General features: G+C 43.5%; 1 protein-coding gene across 5 annotated transcripts in view; it reads right to left on the bottom strand.

Moving 5' to 3' along the window:
- Window positions 1-16,797, bottom strand: part of Chfr (checkpoint with forkhead and ring finger domains) — a 38,568-nt gene extending 21,771 nt beyond the window's left edge. For 2 of the 5 annotated variants that reach the window (XM_021163669.3, XM_085837017.1), the window contains exons 1-8: window positions 16,654-16,797; window positions 16,404-16,547; window positions 11,831-11,930; window positions 8,396-8,505; window positions 7,411-7,470; window positions 7,074-7,289; window positions 4,890-5,054; window positions 41-200 (exon numbers count right to left, since the gene is read on the bottom strand). In XM_021163669.3, the coding sequence (XP_021019328.1) occupies window positions 41-200; window positions 4,890-5,054; window positions 7,074-7,289; window positions 7,411-7,470; window positions 8,396-8,505; window positions 11,831-11,930; window positions 16,404-16,536 (944 nt within the window). In that variant the 5' untranslated portion in view covers window positions 16,537-16,547; window positions 16,654-16,797. Of the gene's footprint in view, window positions 1-40; window positions 201-4,889; window positions 5,055-7,073; window positions 7,290-7,410; window positions 7,471-8,395; window positions 8,506-11,830; window positions 11,931-15,948; window positions 16,141-16,403; window positions 16,548-16,653 lie in introns of those variants that run through there. The other 3 variants (XM_021163668.3, XM_029477116.2, XM_085837018.1) reach the window with 3 other exon arrangements.
- Between the last annotated feature and the right edge of the window lie 326 nt (window positions 16,798-17,123).

The following is a 17,123-nucleotide window of genomic DNA, read 5'->3' as shown; positions in this document are numbered from 1 at the left end:
CAGTACTGCTGAAGCCACCCTAGGATAGGAAGCAGCACACCTCACACAATCGTGCAGAAGGTCCTGACAGATGATACAGGTTAGTGTCTCCTCCATCTTGTCTGGCTTCACAGAGGCATCTTTGACATCTTCACTTGAGGTTTGGGCATTTCCACGCTGGTCTGAAACTAATAACTGGAGGTTCGTGTCAAGTTCCCCATCTATAAGACAAAAGACAAGTCCCAATAGTCACAACCACTTAACCTGAAGACACCGACGACCTCACATTTCTATTGTCTGCCAATAGGAGGGGAAACAAAGCCACTTAAAAGACTTTTCTTGTTCTTCAGACAGGATCTCACTACATAGCCCTGGCTTTCCAGGAACTCACTGTATAGACCAGACTGCCCTAGAACTCAAGAGATCTGCCTGCCTCAGCTTCCTGAGTGCTGGATTTCAAGGCATGTGCCACCATGCCTGGCTATAAAAACTATTTTTAAAGGTCCCAAATAAGTCACATGTTCCTATGTGCCTGAATTCTGGTTTAAAAGAAGAGGTGTTGACCCATAAGACATAAGGATGACAAGTAGAAGGAGAGATCAGCTGTATAGTATTGTTATAAATGTCACTTTTGTTTAAACAAATAAATATAACCCTATGAACAAAAGGAACTGGTGGAAAAAAAACTCCAAGGTGCACTGGAAGCTTTTAAAAATGTCCTTTTGTCAGGTGGTAGTTGCGCATGTCTTTAATCCTAGCACTCAGAAGGCAGAGGCAGGTGAATCTCTGAGTTTTTGCGGTCAGCCTAGACTACAAAGTGAGTTCTAGGACAGTCAGGGCTACACAGAAACCCTGTCTTTTTTCTTTTTCTTTTTTTTTTTTTGATTTATTTATTATTTATATGTAAGTACACTGTAGCTGTCTTCAGACACACCAGTAGAGGGTGTCAGATGTTATTATGGATGGTTGTAAGCCACCATGTGATTGGTGGGATTTGAACTCAGGACGTTCAGAAGAACAGTCAGTGCTCTTAACTGCTGAGCCATTTCTTCAGCCCCCCAGAAACCCTGTCTTGAAAAAACAAAAACAAAAAACCCAAAACTTTCTTCTGATACATTTATATACATACATAAACTACTACTGCTATTATTATAATTATTACAATTTTGGGGGATTTCCTCATTCTGCCCTGATTAATCTCAAACTCATTATGTAGCTGAGAGTTACCTTAAAGATCTGATCCACCTGCTTCCATTTCCCCGAGACTGGGATTATAGGCATGCAATATCATAGCTTTAATTTATTTTTAAAAGTTGGATGTATAGGCTGGGCATGATGACACACTAGGGAGTCAGAGGCAGAGAGATCTAAGGCCAGCCTAGACTACAGAGTGAATTCTGAGACAGACAGCTAGATCTCAAACAAAACGTTGGATCTGTTACATTTTGCTTGTTGATTTGCAGGGAGGGCACAGGGATGCATTTGGAGGTGAGAGGACAACTTGCAGGACTTACCTAGTCTTTCCCCTCCACCCTGCAGGTCCTGGTGAACTGAACTCAGGTCTTCAAGGCGTAACAGCAGCTCCTTTACTCACAGAATCATCTCACTAGTCCTCCATTTTTATTTTTAATTAAAGAGATGCTTAGGGCTGGAGAACTTGTTGCTCTTTCAAAGTACCTAAGTTCAGTGCTCAGCTCATAACCACCTCTAACACTATCACCAGAGGGGGGGTGGAGGAGGAGGAGGAGAAGGAGGAGGAGAAGGAGAAGAAGGGAAGGAAGGAAGGAAGGAAGGAAGGAAGGAAGGAAGGAAGGAAGGAAAGAAAGAAAGAAAGAAAGAAAGAAAGAAAGAAAGAAAGAAAGAAAGAAAGAAAGAAAGAAGGAAAGAAAGAAAGAAAGAAAGAAAAGCAGCCGGGCGTGGTGGCACACGCCTTTAATCCCACCACTTGGGAGGCAGAGGCAGGTGGATTTCTGAGTTCGAGGCCAGCCTGGTCTACAAAGTGAGTTCCAAGACAGCCAGGGCTACACAGAGAAACCCTGTCTCAAACCCCTCCCCCCAAAAACAAGAAAAGAAAAAAGAAAGAAAAAAGCCAAACATAATGGTGCACACCTTTCTTCCCAAATGCTTAATCACAGCATTTGGGGGGCTGAAGCAGGCAGATCTCTGTGACTTTGCTAACAGCCTGGACTACACATATAACAAGTTCTACATACCAAAAGCCTGTCTGAAAGAAAGAAAGAAAGAAAGAAAGAAAGAAAGAAAGAAAGAAAGAAAGAAAGAAAGAAAGAAAGAAAGGAAAGAGAGAGAGAGAGAGAGAAAGGAAGGAAGGAGAGAGAGAGAGAGAAAGGAAGGAAGAAAGAAAGGCAGGAAGGCATGAAAAGCATACAACTTTAAAAGTCACACAGAGGGAAATAAAGGCAGTCATTCTCCACCTTGGCCTTTCCTTACCTAGTTCCCTCATCTAAGGAAATTATTCAGTTTTTTTGCTATGTATCTGTATTATAATACTTCAGTCAACTTACTTTGTTTACCGTATTAGAATAAAATGTAGGGCCTTGTACATTAGGCTCAACCACTAGGTTACCCTCAACTGATTTATCAATTTTGAAGATGCTCTTAAAATTACTAAGCAAATATTGCTTGCTTAAACTATATTTTATGGCCATCATTATAAATATATTAAGTATTCACTGCTAAGCCAAATAGCCTAGCAAATTTCAATTTTCTATCTTACATAATTTTCTATTTTTAAAAACATTTGGGGGGGGGAGGTTCGAGACAGGATTTCTCTGTGCAGCCCTGGCTGTCCTGGAACTCAACTCTATAGACCAGGCTGTCCTCGAACTCAGAAATCCGCCTGCCTCTGCCTCCCAAGTGCTAGGATTAAAGGCGTGCGCCACCACCGCCCAGCTAAAAACAATTTTTATGTATCTGTGAATGCCTGTATGTATGTATGTATGTATATGTACCATGTACATGCCTGGTGCCTGCCAAAATGCCTGACTTTACAGAGAGAATCTTTTTTTCTTTCTTCTTTCTTTCTTTCTTTCTTTTTCTTTCTTTCAAAGCATATGTTTTTATTAAGAAACTGAACTTTTTTTCTTTTTTAACATTTTTTTATATTTTTTAATTAGTCCTTTGAGAATTTTTGTACAATATATTTGTTTTAAGATTTATTTATTTTATATATGTGAGTACACTGTCGTTCTCTTCAGACACACCACAAGAGGGCATGGGATCCCATTACAGATGGTCGTGAGCCACCATGTGGTTGCTGGGAATTGAACTCATGTCCTCTGGAAGAACAGACAGTGCTCTTAACCGCTGAGCCATCTCTCCAGCTCCAGCGAGAATCTCTTAAGCATCACCAGTCAATAAAAAAGCCAATGGACAATGAACAGGACTGGAAGGTGGGACATCCAGCAAGGAGAGAGAGAATTGTGGGAGTCAGGAGCATAGGAGATTCGCCTGGAACTCTGAGGAGGAGCTCAGGTGTGGCATAACCTGAGGAGAGAAACAGCCATGTGGCACTCATAGAATGAAATAAACAGGACAGATAAGTAATGAGCGACTTGGGGAATGGGCTCTAGCTTTTGGCCTAAGCAGTTGTTCATAATAATTCAGTCTTAAAGTCATTATTTCTGGGAACTAAGTGGCCGGGAGGAAAAGCCCAAGATTACAGGAATTGGTCACTAGGTCCCCAAAAACTGGAATTTTAGGTGATTGTAAGCCATCAGGTGGGTGCTGAGATGCAAACTCAGGTCCTGTGCAAGAGTCAAGGCTCTTCACCACCAAGCCATTTCTACAGCCTCTAATTTTCCATTTTTGTTTAAGTTAAAAGTCACCTCTTGGAGGCTAGCGAGAGGACTCAGTCGGTAAGAGCACTCACTGCTCTTCCGAAGGTCCTGAGTTCAAATCCCAGCAACCACACGGTGACTCACAAACATCCATAAAGAGATCGGATGCCCTCTTCTGGAGTGTCTGAAGACAGCTACAGTGTACTCACATATAGTAAATAAATAAATCTTTAAAAAAAAAAAAGTCACCTCTTATCAATACTTTTTTTCCCCCAAGACAGGGTTTCTCTGTGTTGCCCTTGCTGTCCTAGAACTCACTCTGTAGACAAGGCTAGCCTCAGACTCGAGAGATCCACCTGACTATCTCCCAAGGCTGAAGTTGAATGTGTGGCTATGCCTGGCTTGATACTGTTTTCTCTTAAGGAAATTACTATTATTAGTGCGTGTGTGTGTGTGTGTGTGTGTGTGTGTGCTGCAGCACATGTGCGGAGGTCAGAGGTTACCTCTGTAGAGCGAGTTCCCTGCTTTCTTTTCACCTTTATGCGGGTGCCACCGAGAGAACTCAGGTTGATGGACTTGCACAACAAATGCCTTTACTGGATGAGCCATGTCACAGCCCTATGCTTATTCTTCCCTATGGAACTGTTGTGATTCACATCATGCCTGCCACAGCCAATTAATTAATTTACCACAAATGTTCAGATAATCTAGTTTTCCCCCAGGACACCATTCTTAGAGCTCTTCTATCTCTCTATTCCCACCTTATTCTAGTCAGTCAGCTGGCCTTGAACTCTGACCCTCCTGCCTATGTCTCCAAGAACTGACACATACTATCCTGCTTAAGACAACATTTTTTTTAGAGAAATTACTATCCTATTAAAGATAGAGGACTTTGACACCCATTTGTAATTGAAAACTGCAGTTTTCATAACAATAGCATGACCTAGTAATGAACACTTCTATTTAAATTATTCAAACAGAAAAAACTCTAGACTTTCATACACAAAATGCAAGTTGTCACTAACCCTGAGCAGATCCACATTCTACTGCAGGCAACAGCAGCACAGCACAGAGCACAGAGGCCAAAGAATACACAGAACAGTAGAGTCTAACCTCCTTTCATCTTTTTTTTGGCAGGCTCCAATTCCTCATGGTCTTCACTTTCCAGCAAAGAAAAGGATGCTTCTTTGTCTTGGAAAACTGGAGAAAGGCTAGAGAGTTCGCCATTTGCAACAAGTGAACTGCATCCCTTTGGGGAGATGCTTGTGTTCCCAGGTCCTGTAGGACAAATAAGAAAGATGCTAATTTATCTGCTTTAGAATAAAGTCAGGAAAGAGTTAATTATTTAAATCAAGTGCAGTTTGTGATCAGAAATCTCAGCTTAAGAATGATGCATGTCTTATCTACTCATCCATGAGTCATGCCGAAAGTGCACTAGAGCCCATCACTGTGCTAAGGAAGCTAGAGGCATGCAGCACGTTCACATGTGAAGACCCATGCAGGGAGGCCCACAACAGAATCATCCCTAAATACTGCGTCTAAGATGTACAACTCAACAGTCCTGCAATCACAAAATGCATGTTACATAGTAAATACCCACAAAAGGTGCAAAGCAGACACTTCTGACAGCAGTGAGGGGTACTGTCAAGGAACTAAGTGGCAGAGCTGTGACCTAAACAGACAGGAGCTCAACCATCACATGCAAACGGAATGAACCTGGCTAAAAAGTCAGGAAAGTTTTCATTACCCTCTATTTTATTCATAATGTTATAGTATAATACATATATGCTTTATAATATTCAAATGATAAGTACTAGTACTTGAAAAAGAAGAAACTGGTTTATACTATCTAAATCGACAAAGGGGAGCAAGGAGAGGCAATAAAGTTATTTTAGGAACAAATAATACTCATATGCCACATAGAACTCATATACTAAAAACAGAACAAGCTTCCCAGGCTCCTCCTGGTCCTGGAACTACTCGTCCTCTGATCTTCAGGGTCTTTTATGCTCAGCCTTTCATTTGAGAATAAAGGTTATGTGCTGGCACTGCTATGGAGGGTCCCCATAGGGGACTGAGTACACACAGGCACTTATTCCGCCGTCTCGCATCTGGCAGGCACTAAGTACTACCTGTAACTGTGTGAGTATGACATACGGATGGAGACAGTTTTCATTTAAAAAATTACACAAGGTATGAGTGCATTTACCCATTTCAGGCAATCTGATTATCAGAAGGTTAATAAAGCCTTGTCAGACTCCATGCTGTGCTTATGGATAGATGGAACAATAGACAAATGTAATGACAAAGTAAGAAGGAGGGACAAGCCATGGGGAACAGGGCCTGTAAAACTGGTTCTAAGCAACACCAACACGCAGCCTTGAAAACATTATGATACATGAAGGAGTCAGTCATAAGACCACATACTGTATGACTATGAACACAAATGTTCAGAACATGCAATTGCAGAGATACGTGAATTTCCTTTTAGCTGACAGTGTTCTGTAATTAACAGTGACGGCCATATAACCTTATGAATACACTTCAAATGAGTGAATAATATTTATAGTGTATGAATTGTATTTAGATAAAATCATAAAAATATTATGTGGGCTGGCGAGATGGCTCAATGGGTAAGAGCACTGACTGCTCTTCCAAAGGTCCTGAGTTCAAATCCCAGCAACCACATGGTGGCTCACAACCACCGGTAATGAGATCTGATGCCCTCTTCTGGTGCAACTGAAGTCAGCTACAGTGTACTTAGATATAATAATAAATACATCTTTTAAAAAAAAAATTATTGGGCTGGTAAGATGGCTCAGTGGGTAAGAGCACCCGACTGCTCTTCCGAAGGTCCAGAGTTCAAATCCCAGCAACCACATGGTGGCTCACAACCATCCGTAACGAGATCTAGCGCCCTCTTCTGGAGTGTCTGAAGACAGCTACAGTGTACTTACATATAATAAATAAATAAATCTTTTAAAAAAAAAAAATTATGGCCGGGCGGTGGTGGCGCACACCTTTAATCCCAGCACTTGGGAGGCAGAGGCAGGCGGATTTCTGAGTTCAAGGCCAGCCTGGTCTACAAAGTGAGTTCCAGGACAGCCAGGGCTATACAGAGAAACCCTGTCTCGAAAAACCAAAAAAAAAAAAAAAATTATGTTACCATGGTCCTTAATGTTTAGTCTTTTTCTTGGGAATAAGTCAGCACACAGGGCTACAGAACACTCACTGATGAATGGATTTACTGTATCTCAAGAAACAAAAACTGTGACTGTCATTGTGATCCCGTCTCACCAGAGCTAGAGGAATGCTTTTGCCCTGCAGAGGTCAGCTCTGGCTCCATAGAAGAGGTAGAGGCCGTGGGGAGGAGGTCTGATGTCGATGTTGATGGCTGTGGTTCCTCTAAGCATGTCTGAGCCATGGGTGACGATAGTGGAACCTGGGGATCATCACCCTGCCCTGGACCTGAGGAATCTTTGGTCACATGGAACATATTTTCCTTATTGGCTTCTATAGGCACAAAAACAAAGGGGGTACACTCACAACTCAGAAAGACACCAAGGGGCTGAAGGGCCATCCTAAAACACAAAGCCCTGTACAGCATCCAGGCCTCTGCCATCCTTCCACTTACCAAGGGAGTCTTGAGTTAAGCTCTGTTTGCCACTTAAAGATTCATAGAGGTATGCCACATCTAAAAGGAAATTAAACAAGTCAGGGAGCCGTGGCCCCATGGGAAGTGCGAAGTCAACTCTCCCCATCCTATGATCACATCACAACCTGTCTTTTGATTATCTTCATTTACCATCTGGTAACAACTTTTACCAGTTTAAGTGATTCTAATAAAAGTGAACCACGCAGGGCAGTGGTGGCGCATGCCTTTAATCCCAGCACTCGGTAAGCAGAGGCAGGAGGATTTCTGAGTTCGAGGCCAGCCTGGCCTACAAAGTTAGTTCCAGGACAGCCAGGGCTACACAGAGAAACCGTGTCTCGGGGGAAAAAAGAAAAAGTGAACCAAGTTACCAACCTAAGTATACGGAAGCAACCAAAGGGGAAAATGGTCTCATAGGGGAGGTCAAGGGTGAAAAAGACACACTTCACTAATAACTGTGTAATAACCACTAGGAAGAAAAGATACACGGTCCTTCTTTGTGGCAGGACTTAAGGAATACAAGTGTCCTCTTTGTACTCCTTGCCAAGAATAACTTTATGGTGGTCTTCAAGTATTTCAGGGTACTCTCATGGAGCTAGATCCAGTCTAACCTTTACAGTCTCTTGCAAAGTATCCAAAAGCAGCACTGCCAGTGGCTTCTGGGCCCCTATCTAGGTTTTACTCCCACACTCCAATTCTACTGTCCAGCCCAGCCCAGCCCATTTCCTCCCGCTGGCTGCCACTGTGAGGTGTGCAGCTCCTGATGGCTTTCTTGCCTTTAGAAAGGCCCAGCTGAAGGGTCAGCACTCCACCCAAGTGCTTACACCAAGAACCCCCATGACTGTCCCTTTGTGTGGAGATGTCTCCTACACATGCTCTTTCTGAGGGTGTGTCCAGCCTCAGCTAGCTGGCTTCTTGGTGCAACACCTGGGGAAAGTATCTACACCAGTTAATTGTCCTCTCTTACTGTGTTCTGGCTCATTCTTCCTGTACACCAAATAGATGATATCCCCACTCTGTAAAGGGTAAGTCTGCTTCTTAACAACTTGCAGCTTATTGATCACTGTTCCATTGGTGCTGTTAAAACAAACAAACAAGACAGAACAAAAGTGTAAGTTACCCCACTCAAAATAACTAAATAGGATAAACATTTTTCTACCATATTAAGAAATTTGCCCAGCATTACTATTCTGAACATACTCAGAGGGGGAAAAAAACTAACTATTTATACATGCAAGTATGATCTAGACAAAAAGGTTGCCTGTCACTACCCACTTATAACAAATCAGCAACCCAATTTTCTAATAGAAAATGGTTTCTAATAGAAAATGGTTTTCTCTTTTTCTTTTTCTGTAAAAATTACTTTTTACTTCTGCTCTATTTTTTTAAGTGTATGATTATTTTGCATGTGCATGTATGTGTATAGGCCAGAAGAGGGCACTGGAACTCTTGGAATTGGAATTACATATGGTTTTGAATTCCAATGCAGGTCTTTCTGGCACGCCTCAAGGTGGGTGGTTCCTGAGGCAGCACAGTGCTGTCATTTCCTTCTTTCCTGCACTATTGATAGATCTGCCCCTTCTCTCCAAAAGCCAGTTCATTCTCTTCCCCCTCTCTCAGTCTCCTCTGTCAGTTCATTCCTTACTGAGTACTGATCGCTCCCAAAAGATGCATTCAGGACAAAAGTAAAACAAATTGTGGGTTTTCCACTGAAGGTGGTGTGGCTCCTGTGCTCAAAAGCCGTGTTAACCCAATTATAATCACACTGCTAGATGGGGAACTGCAGTACATGTCCTAGGTCCAGAGTGTGGGGACAGGAAAGATTCTCTCGGAAAGAACATTTTGGTGGCAACGGATTGGAAAATCAGATGATAAGCACATGATGGCCAAAGAGTTCAGTACACTGAACATAAAATAAATTTCAGCTGGACCAAGCTTGGCACTGCAGCTTCATTCCTGAAAGGTCCAGCACTGAAAGGAATTTGTATTTCAGGCTTGCACAATAATTCTCTCGGGTCAAGGAATAGCAAAATTTTTCCATAAAGCACACGGCACTAGTTCAAATTCTGTGGTCACCAAGTCTCACTCCAGCTACTCAGCTTTGCCACTGCAGCAAGACAGCAGCCAAGGGCAGGACTTAAATATGCAAGCACGCCCATGTCCTAGTAACTGACAAAACAGCATGCAGACTTCAATCCTGACACAATCTTGGCTGGCCTTCGGCAACCAGGTATCCTCCGACTGTCATCTTCATACTCTTTCTCAGACAAATGAACCCCAGCTCTTAGGCTGAAGCCCAAATGCCTTGCTATGATTTCTGCTTATCACCTGAACTGACCCCACAGGTTGTTCTGCCTCTGCCTTGACTACCTGCTTCTCCTCTAGACCACCTCTACCCCAGAAGGCAACACCTCTGACAGGAAAGAGATTATCCCAAGAGCATCCACAAAGAATCAGCCCACCAAGACCCACACTGGATTCTGAACCTCTACAGCTGTCAAAAGTAAGTCACCATTCTCATAAGCTACTAAGTCTGTGGCAGTTTGTTGCTACAGGAAGATGGCTTTAGAACTAGCACCATTTTACAGTGTTAAGAGTTAAAAAAAGCCGGGCGTGGTGGCGCACGCCTTTAGTCCCAGCACTCGGGAGGCAGAGGCAGGCGGATTTCTGAGTTCGAGGCCAGCCTGGTCTACAAAGTGAGTGCCAGGACAGCCAGGGCTACACAGAGAAACCCTGTCTCGAAAAACCAAAAAAAAAAAAAAAAAAAAAAAAAAAGAGTTAAAAAAAAAAGCCGGGCATGGTGGCGCATGCCTTTAATCCCAGCACTCGGGAGGCAGAGGCAGGCGGATTTCTGAGTTCGAGGCCAGCCTGGTCTACAAAGTGAGTGCCAGGACAGCCAGGGCTACACAGAGAAACCCTGTCTCGAAAAACCAAAAAAAAAAAAAAAGAAAAACCAAAAAAAAAAAAAAAAAAAAGAGTTAAAAAAAAAAGCCGGGCATGGTGGCGCATGCCTTTAATCCCAGCACTCGGGAGGCAGAGGCAGGCGGATTTCTGAGTTCGAGGCCAGCCTGGTCTACAAAATGAGTTCCAGGACAGCCAGGGCTATACAGAGAAACCCTGTCTCGAAAAACAAAAACAACAAAACCAAACAACAAAAAAAAAAGAGTTAAAAAAATTCAATCTACTATATACTAAAACAGAAAAAGACCATTAGTTCTTCTTAGAAAAACCTCTTCCCAGCTTCTATGCCTTGCCATCATGGCGCCTAGTCCCTGCAAGTATACACATCTGAAATCTGAGGACTCAGGAAGGCTTGTGGCAGGAGAATCATGACTTCTGGGTGGCCCTGAGTTCCACAGAACAGTGCTATTGTCTGAAAACAAACAAACAAACAAACAAACAAAACCAAGTCCCTAAGACTTATCCAGTTGGTGTACAACTCGGTGTACTGCCAGGCTACCTATTGCTTGTGCCAAATTTAAAACAAGCACATTCTGAAGCAATGTTTCCCTTCAAAAGATAATCAGATGTAAATACAGTTAGGAGATCTACAACAGTGTCACTTATAGTGAGAAAAAAAATCAGGAGGGAAATCATAAGCTTTCATGAATTAGATGGGATGCCTCCATCAAATCCTCTCGAGGATCAGAGAACCCTGCAGAAGAGGAGTTGAAAAGTATGTAAGAGCCAGAGGGGATGGAAGACACCAAGAAAACAAGGCCTTCACACAAAATCACAGAAACTGATGGAGCAGGAACGGACCTGCACAAGAAAGAAGTGGACATGTGTCCCATCCCTAACAGCTAGCTCCAACTGATAACCACTAGCAAATGAAAAAATTAGTTTTCTCCAAAGAGGCTTCACTGGGGAAACAAGCCACTCTCCAGGGTAGGCCACATGCCTATCAGTGGACGCCACAGAAAATGAACTTAGTGTTTTTGTTGGCATTTTTGATGGTTCCTTGCCTCAAAATGTTGTGTCAGGCCTTTTTAAAAAATTCAATTTTTATTTTTCATTTTTAATTTATTTACTTTTACCCTACATGCCTTTTACATATATATCATGGTTTCTGATTCTGTGCTTTTATGGGACTCCTGAGTGTGTGAATGGCTATGTCGCTCTGTCTGTATCTTTGTCCTGTGTTTTTTCTCGGGCTCTCTTCCTTTATCTGTTTTGTCTATGACTGTTTGTTTTCTAATGAGACAGATTAGATGTGGCTCCAGATGGGAGGGAGGTAAGGAGGAACCGGGAGAAGTACAGGCTGAGAAAACCATAATCAGGAGAAAAAAGAAAAAAAGAAAAGTGATATATTTTAAACCTTATTTTTGAGACATATAATAACTGCATTGCCAGCTCCCTAGCTCCCTAACTTACACAGGGAAAGAGAAGACAAAGTGCTCACCTGGTGTCTTCCAGTGTCACCTCACCAGATATTTCATCCACTGTAAGTTTACAGTGATCTCCAGAGACCAGTTTATTGCTGGGGAAAGAGAGGTCACAGCCTAAAACAAACGGCAAGAAGACACTGGACATTACTGTGGGTTCATTACTGCTTTTCAGTTGGTGACCAACTGTGCCCATGGACACGAGCAACATTTGATACTGAAGTGTTAGCCTGAAGTGAAGGGATAGAAGCTTGCCCCAACCTTCTTCACCCCAGTCACCTGGGAGATCGCATCATATCAGCAGCTGTTTCATGATAGTTTATCACACAAACGGCTCAACAGATAACAGTATCTAAATTGTAAAACAAACAAAAAAAAAACTAAACTAAAAGGGCTTAGTTAATTTTTTTAATATTTTAAAATAGTTCTTTTTTTTTTTTTTTTTTTTTTTTTGGTTTTTTCGAGACAGGGTTTCTCTGTGTAGCCCTGGCTGTCCTGGCACTCACTTTGTAGACCAGGCTGGCCTCGAACTCAGAAATCCGCCTGCCTCTGCCTCCCGAGTGCTGGGATTAAAGGCGTGCGCCACCACACCCGGCTTTAAAATAGTTCTTAAGTTTTTCCTCTATGGAGATTTGGGTTACATAAATCATAAAACTGAAGTAAGGACAAACACAGAAAATATGACTAAGTAAAGTATCATAGGGCATATATAAGAAAATATAAAACAGAAAAGGATCTTTATTAAATGCAAAGTGGAAAATACTAAAAAGAAATTAGTGCTTTCTTTAAATTATGGAAGTGTATGTGCTGACAGACTGCACCACTAGAGCTCCTGTCTTTTAATGAAAATAACAGCTAGGCAAGAATCTCATACTGAGGTACCCCCCCCCCCCAGGCTAGGGTAGCTTGAGGCCAGCCTGGGCCATATCTCATAAGACTGTCTCAAAATAAGGGTAAGGGGACACAACGCCCCACATGAAATCACAGCCTTATTCTGTTTGGACCTATGTCTGACTTCATCACTGACCTATGGATGTAGCTATGTTTAGCTACTTTGTGGGCTCTTCTTTGTTCCACCCTTTCAACCCCCTAATGATAGATAAGACAGGAAAAAAGATACAGAAGAGAGGGAGACTGGCATTATCTTTAAACTATTTCCTGCTCATTCGGGGCATCCAGTTCCTTGAGGCAAATTTGATCTTTGCCATCAGGATATTTAATTTTCTCTTCTTGTTTCTTCTTTGGACACAACCACTTAACAAACTATGAACAACAGCAACCAACCAACAACCAACAACCCACCCTGCCTCCTTAAGACCCTACCACTCATATACCCTTTGAAAATTCCCCAGAATTCAAACCAAATGTCACACAATTGTAGAAACTATTTGCCACTGGCAAAATCAGACTCCTGCCAGAGCATGAGGCAAATCCTGGTCAGCTGCTGTGGACAGTCTGGAGCAGCTCCACATCTCCATACTATATTCTTACAATATTCCTGTTTTCTAAAGAGTCAAAAATTCCAAAATTGCCACTGTGTATGTGTTGGTGGATCAGAAGGCACAGCATTTTCCCCCCTCCTTGAACCACCAACTTTATTGGCAGGAAAGGGAACGAGCCAAGGCCAGGACCCCTCCCTTCATCTACCAGATGAAGCTCTCTGTAAGAAAAAAAAAGTCTAGATAACTAATAGCTCAGAGAACCTGGGGATGAGTGTTTGGACATTAACCAGGCTGCATAGTTGGCTATGTCCTCCCCCAGCCACTAGCTGATGTCCACGAGTTGCTGGCACTCCTGGCACTCCAGCATACGTGGTACCCAGATAGGCTTAGATGCAGCTGATCGTTGCCTAGGTTTGTGCCAACTGGGCTCTATAACTGGGCTCTAAAGTGGACTTCTCTGTTAGCATGCCTTCCAGGATTGCTTGCACGTCAAGCTACAATGGAAGCTGTATTTCAGGCTTGTAAAGGATATGTTGTAGGTCAATAACCTAAGGCTTGCTTGTGTAGAGTTAAGTTACTCCATGTGGTGACCACCTGAGAGTCCAGCTACTCAGTTTGATTCGGTGTCAGTCACTCATCCTTTCAGTTCTTCTCTGCCACAATCTCATACGGTCTCGTCTTTTTTAAGATCACGTACAGGTCACTGCCCAAGGCGGAATACACGTCACTGCCAGTCTGTGCAGATGCTTTGTGATTCTGCAGGCACACCGGCTTTTCTTCAAGGTTTAGAACCTACATCTCCAGGCTGTTCATGGTCAGTTAAGTGATATTGGCTTTCAGACTTAGACACAGGGTCTGTTCTGATACATCAAAACACTGATTCAGAAATCACCAGCAGCTAGATGGGTATTACCCATCTGTGTTCAAATCTAGAGCTGCCGGGCTGGTGAGATGGCTCAGTGGGTAAGAGCACCCGACTGCTCTTCCAAAGGTCCAGAGTTCAAATCCCAGCAACCACATGGTGGCTCACAACCATCCGCAACGAGATCTGGCGCCCTCTTCTGGAGTGTCTGAAGACAGCTATAGTGTACTTTCATATAATAAATAAAAAAAAAAAAAAAAAAAAAATCTAGAGCTGCCAATGAAGGCAACAAGAATCTTGTTCTAAAGTCCTCCATGGTCTTGCAGTAGTGGTGATGGGTCACAGAAGGTCTCAAGCCCCTGCTACTAGTATTAGCCTTCTGCTCACTCTGGTCTGACAGTCACTGAGTTTCTACATAGTGACCTTTGCATTCCCTGCCAATAGCTCAACAGACCCAGCCAACATGCAGACACAACTTAGGCACCAAAGAAGAAGATGAGTACATGAAAAGGTAAGACACAGACATGGCCCAGCTAAGGCCCCATGAATGCTGGGTTCACAGGTTCTACCTAGGCCCCTGAAAGAGGAAGTAACTGACAACTAGTGGAAGCTGTAGAAAGTCATGGTGAGGGTATCTGCCAGTGACACTGGCTTGAGGAGACAGAAAAAAGCAGGAGTTAGAAGATTCTGTGCTGTGGGGGCAAATGCCTTTAATCCCAGCACTTGAGAGGCAGAGGCAGGTGGATCTCCATGACTTTGAGGCCAGCATGGCCTACAAAGGAAGTTCCAAGACAGCCAGGGCTGTTATACAGGAAAACCTTATCTCCAAAAAACAAAAAAGAAAAAAAGTAAGGAAAAAAAAAAAAAAAGACACTACTTTTCTTCTCCTCTGGCATTCAAAGTCAATTCCATTTAAAATCCCGTAAAACTTTTAGTGTGAAGATCAGAGATCAACCTCCAGGAGTTAGTTTTAGCTTTCCACATAGTATCAGCAAACTAGTGCAGTGACCTTTACATTGTTAGTGAAAGTAATTATTAAAAGCATTTCTATTAGAAAGCAGGTTTTTGTTTTTTGTTTTAACATGCAACGCCGTGTCTTGATATGTGTATTATGGTAAGGGGCTCTCTAATGTATGTGTATGCATGTGCACATGATCATGTTTGCAGAGGCAGGCAGGGTCTCCCAATGAGAGCCTAGAGCTCAAGAAGTCTGCAAAAGTAGTCCCAGCCAGCAAACTTGGCTCCTTCTGTCTCTGCCTCCTCACAACTAGGACTCGTCATGTACCACCACACTTAGCTTTTTACATAGGCTCTGGGGATTTGAACTCAGGTCCTCAAGCACTTTACCATCTAAGCTCTCTCCGAGTCCAAAGCTAGGTTACACACAAGCAGTTCATGTAAGATTTTATCAATCCTCCTAGCAAAATAAGGTGGACACAAAGTTATAGAAATCTATGTCCTAATCCCAGCATTCGGGAGGCATAGGCAGGTGGATTTATGAACGTGAGGCCAGCCTGGTCTACAGAGTGAGTTCCAGGACAGCCAAGGCTATACAGAGAAACCCTGCCTCATAACTGTCCCCCCCCCCCAAAAAAAAAACCAAAGAAAGAAATGTATGTCCTTGACTCAAAGCAATCGATGTTGGGATCTGTGTATGACTTTGATCAAATTCTCAGTATAAGTTGCCCTCGGAGCACTGGTTTAACAGTGTCCTAGTCTTCCAGCATATTCTTTGTTCTCATTTGTCACAAAACATTTTTTCTATAAAGTCCCTGTGGTTTATTTTTTTCACCCGTCAACCTTTTAACAGTGGTGTCAAATTTCTACATACCTTTTTTTCAGTTTTCCTTTTGTTAATAATTTCTAATTGCATTTCATTGAGAAAGAGAAGTGTACAGTAATGAGGATAAGGTCGTATTTTGAAGGATATATTTACAGATCTATTTCACAAAGTTGTACTGAGAACTGACTGATATCCATCATCAAACATCCAGAAGAGCAACTGCACAAATAAATAAGCCCATTTTATGGGGGAGGGGGGGAAGAAAAGCACAGTGCAACCCCCCCCCCCGAATTCCTGTAGCTTCTGTATCGCCAGCCGGGTACTTTTCCCACTTCAAACCCCCAGTCAGTTCCCCCATCTAAACCCACTCTGATTAGGTCTTCGATCCTGCTCTAGGCCCTCGGTCTCTTCTCAGTTGGGTACCTACTTTAGGTCCCTATGCTTCATCCCTGTCTACCCCTTTAGCCTTTATCCTCGTCCTCACTCCACTCTGGCTACCGCACCTCTCCTCCTTCCGATGGTCCACTCGCGTTTCCAAAGAAGGATCTGGGGTTCGTCCTCCTCTGCGCCTAGACGAAGAAGCCTCCCCCAGGGTTCCTGCGGCGGCGGCTGCTCTTCTTCCCCGTGTAGCTCCATAGGACTCACATCTACAGAGACCCAGAAACGCCGGCTCAGGGACTACTTCAAAAACGCTCAGCACCGCTGCTATAGCCTGGCCGCCCCAGCCGGGACCCCACCCGCCGGCCAGCTTACCCCACGCCCTGCACGGATCCCGGAACCGGCCGCACAGTCGCCGCCACCGCTGTCAACAGACATCTCGGGTACCCCAGCTGATCCACGGGAGACGAGGGGGAGGGGCGCAGAGCGGTACGCCCTGTGATTGGCTGGCGGCCGTGCCCACCGAGAGCAACGGCTAGAGCGGTGCCAGGAAAGGCTATCCGGAGGGGGCGAGGCGGAGCGATCGGAGCCTGCGCAGACGAGAGAATGTGCACCTTGTTGCCATCTTTGATGCTGGCAGGCAGGCGAACTTACCTTCCTGCAAAAGCATGGAAGTAGCCGTGGAGGGCACCATGTTAGATTCGGGCCAAAAAAAAAAAAAAAAAAAAAAAAGACCGAGTAACTTCTAGATCGGAAGGTCCTTAAAACCTCACTTGTAATTCCGAGATAAGGTGCTATTTCCACACGTCAGATTACAAAATGTGGAAGCTTGGTACAGTGGGCCA

This window comes from Mus caroli, unplaced genomic scaffold (assembly GCF_978045245.1).
Source record: "Mus caroli unplaced genomic scaffold, Mus_caroli_1 scaffold_4, whole genome shotgun sequence".
Classification (NCBI taxonomy): domain Eukaryota; kingdom Metazoa; phylum Chordata; class Mammalia; order Rodentia; family Muridae; genus Mus; species Mus caroli.
The sequence above is the reverse complement of the archived record's forward strand: the minus strand, read 5'-3'. Positions and strand labels throughout refer to the sequence as shown.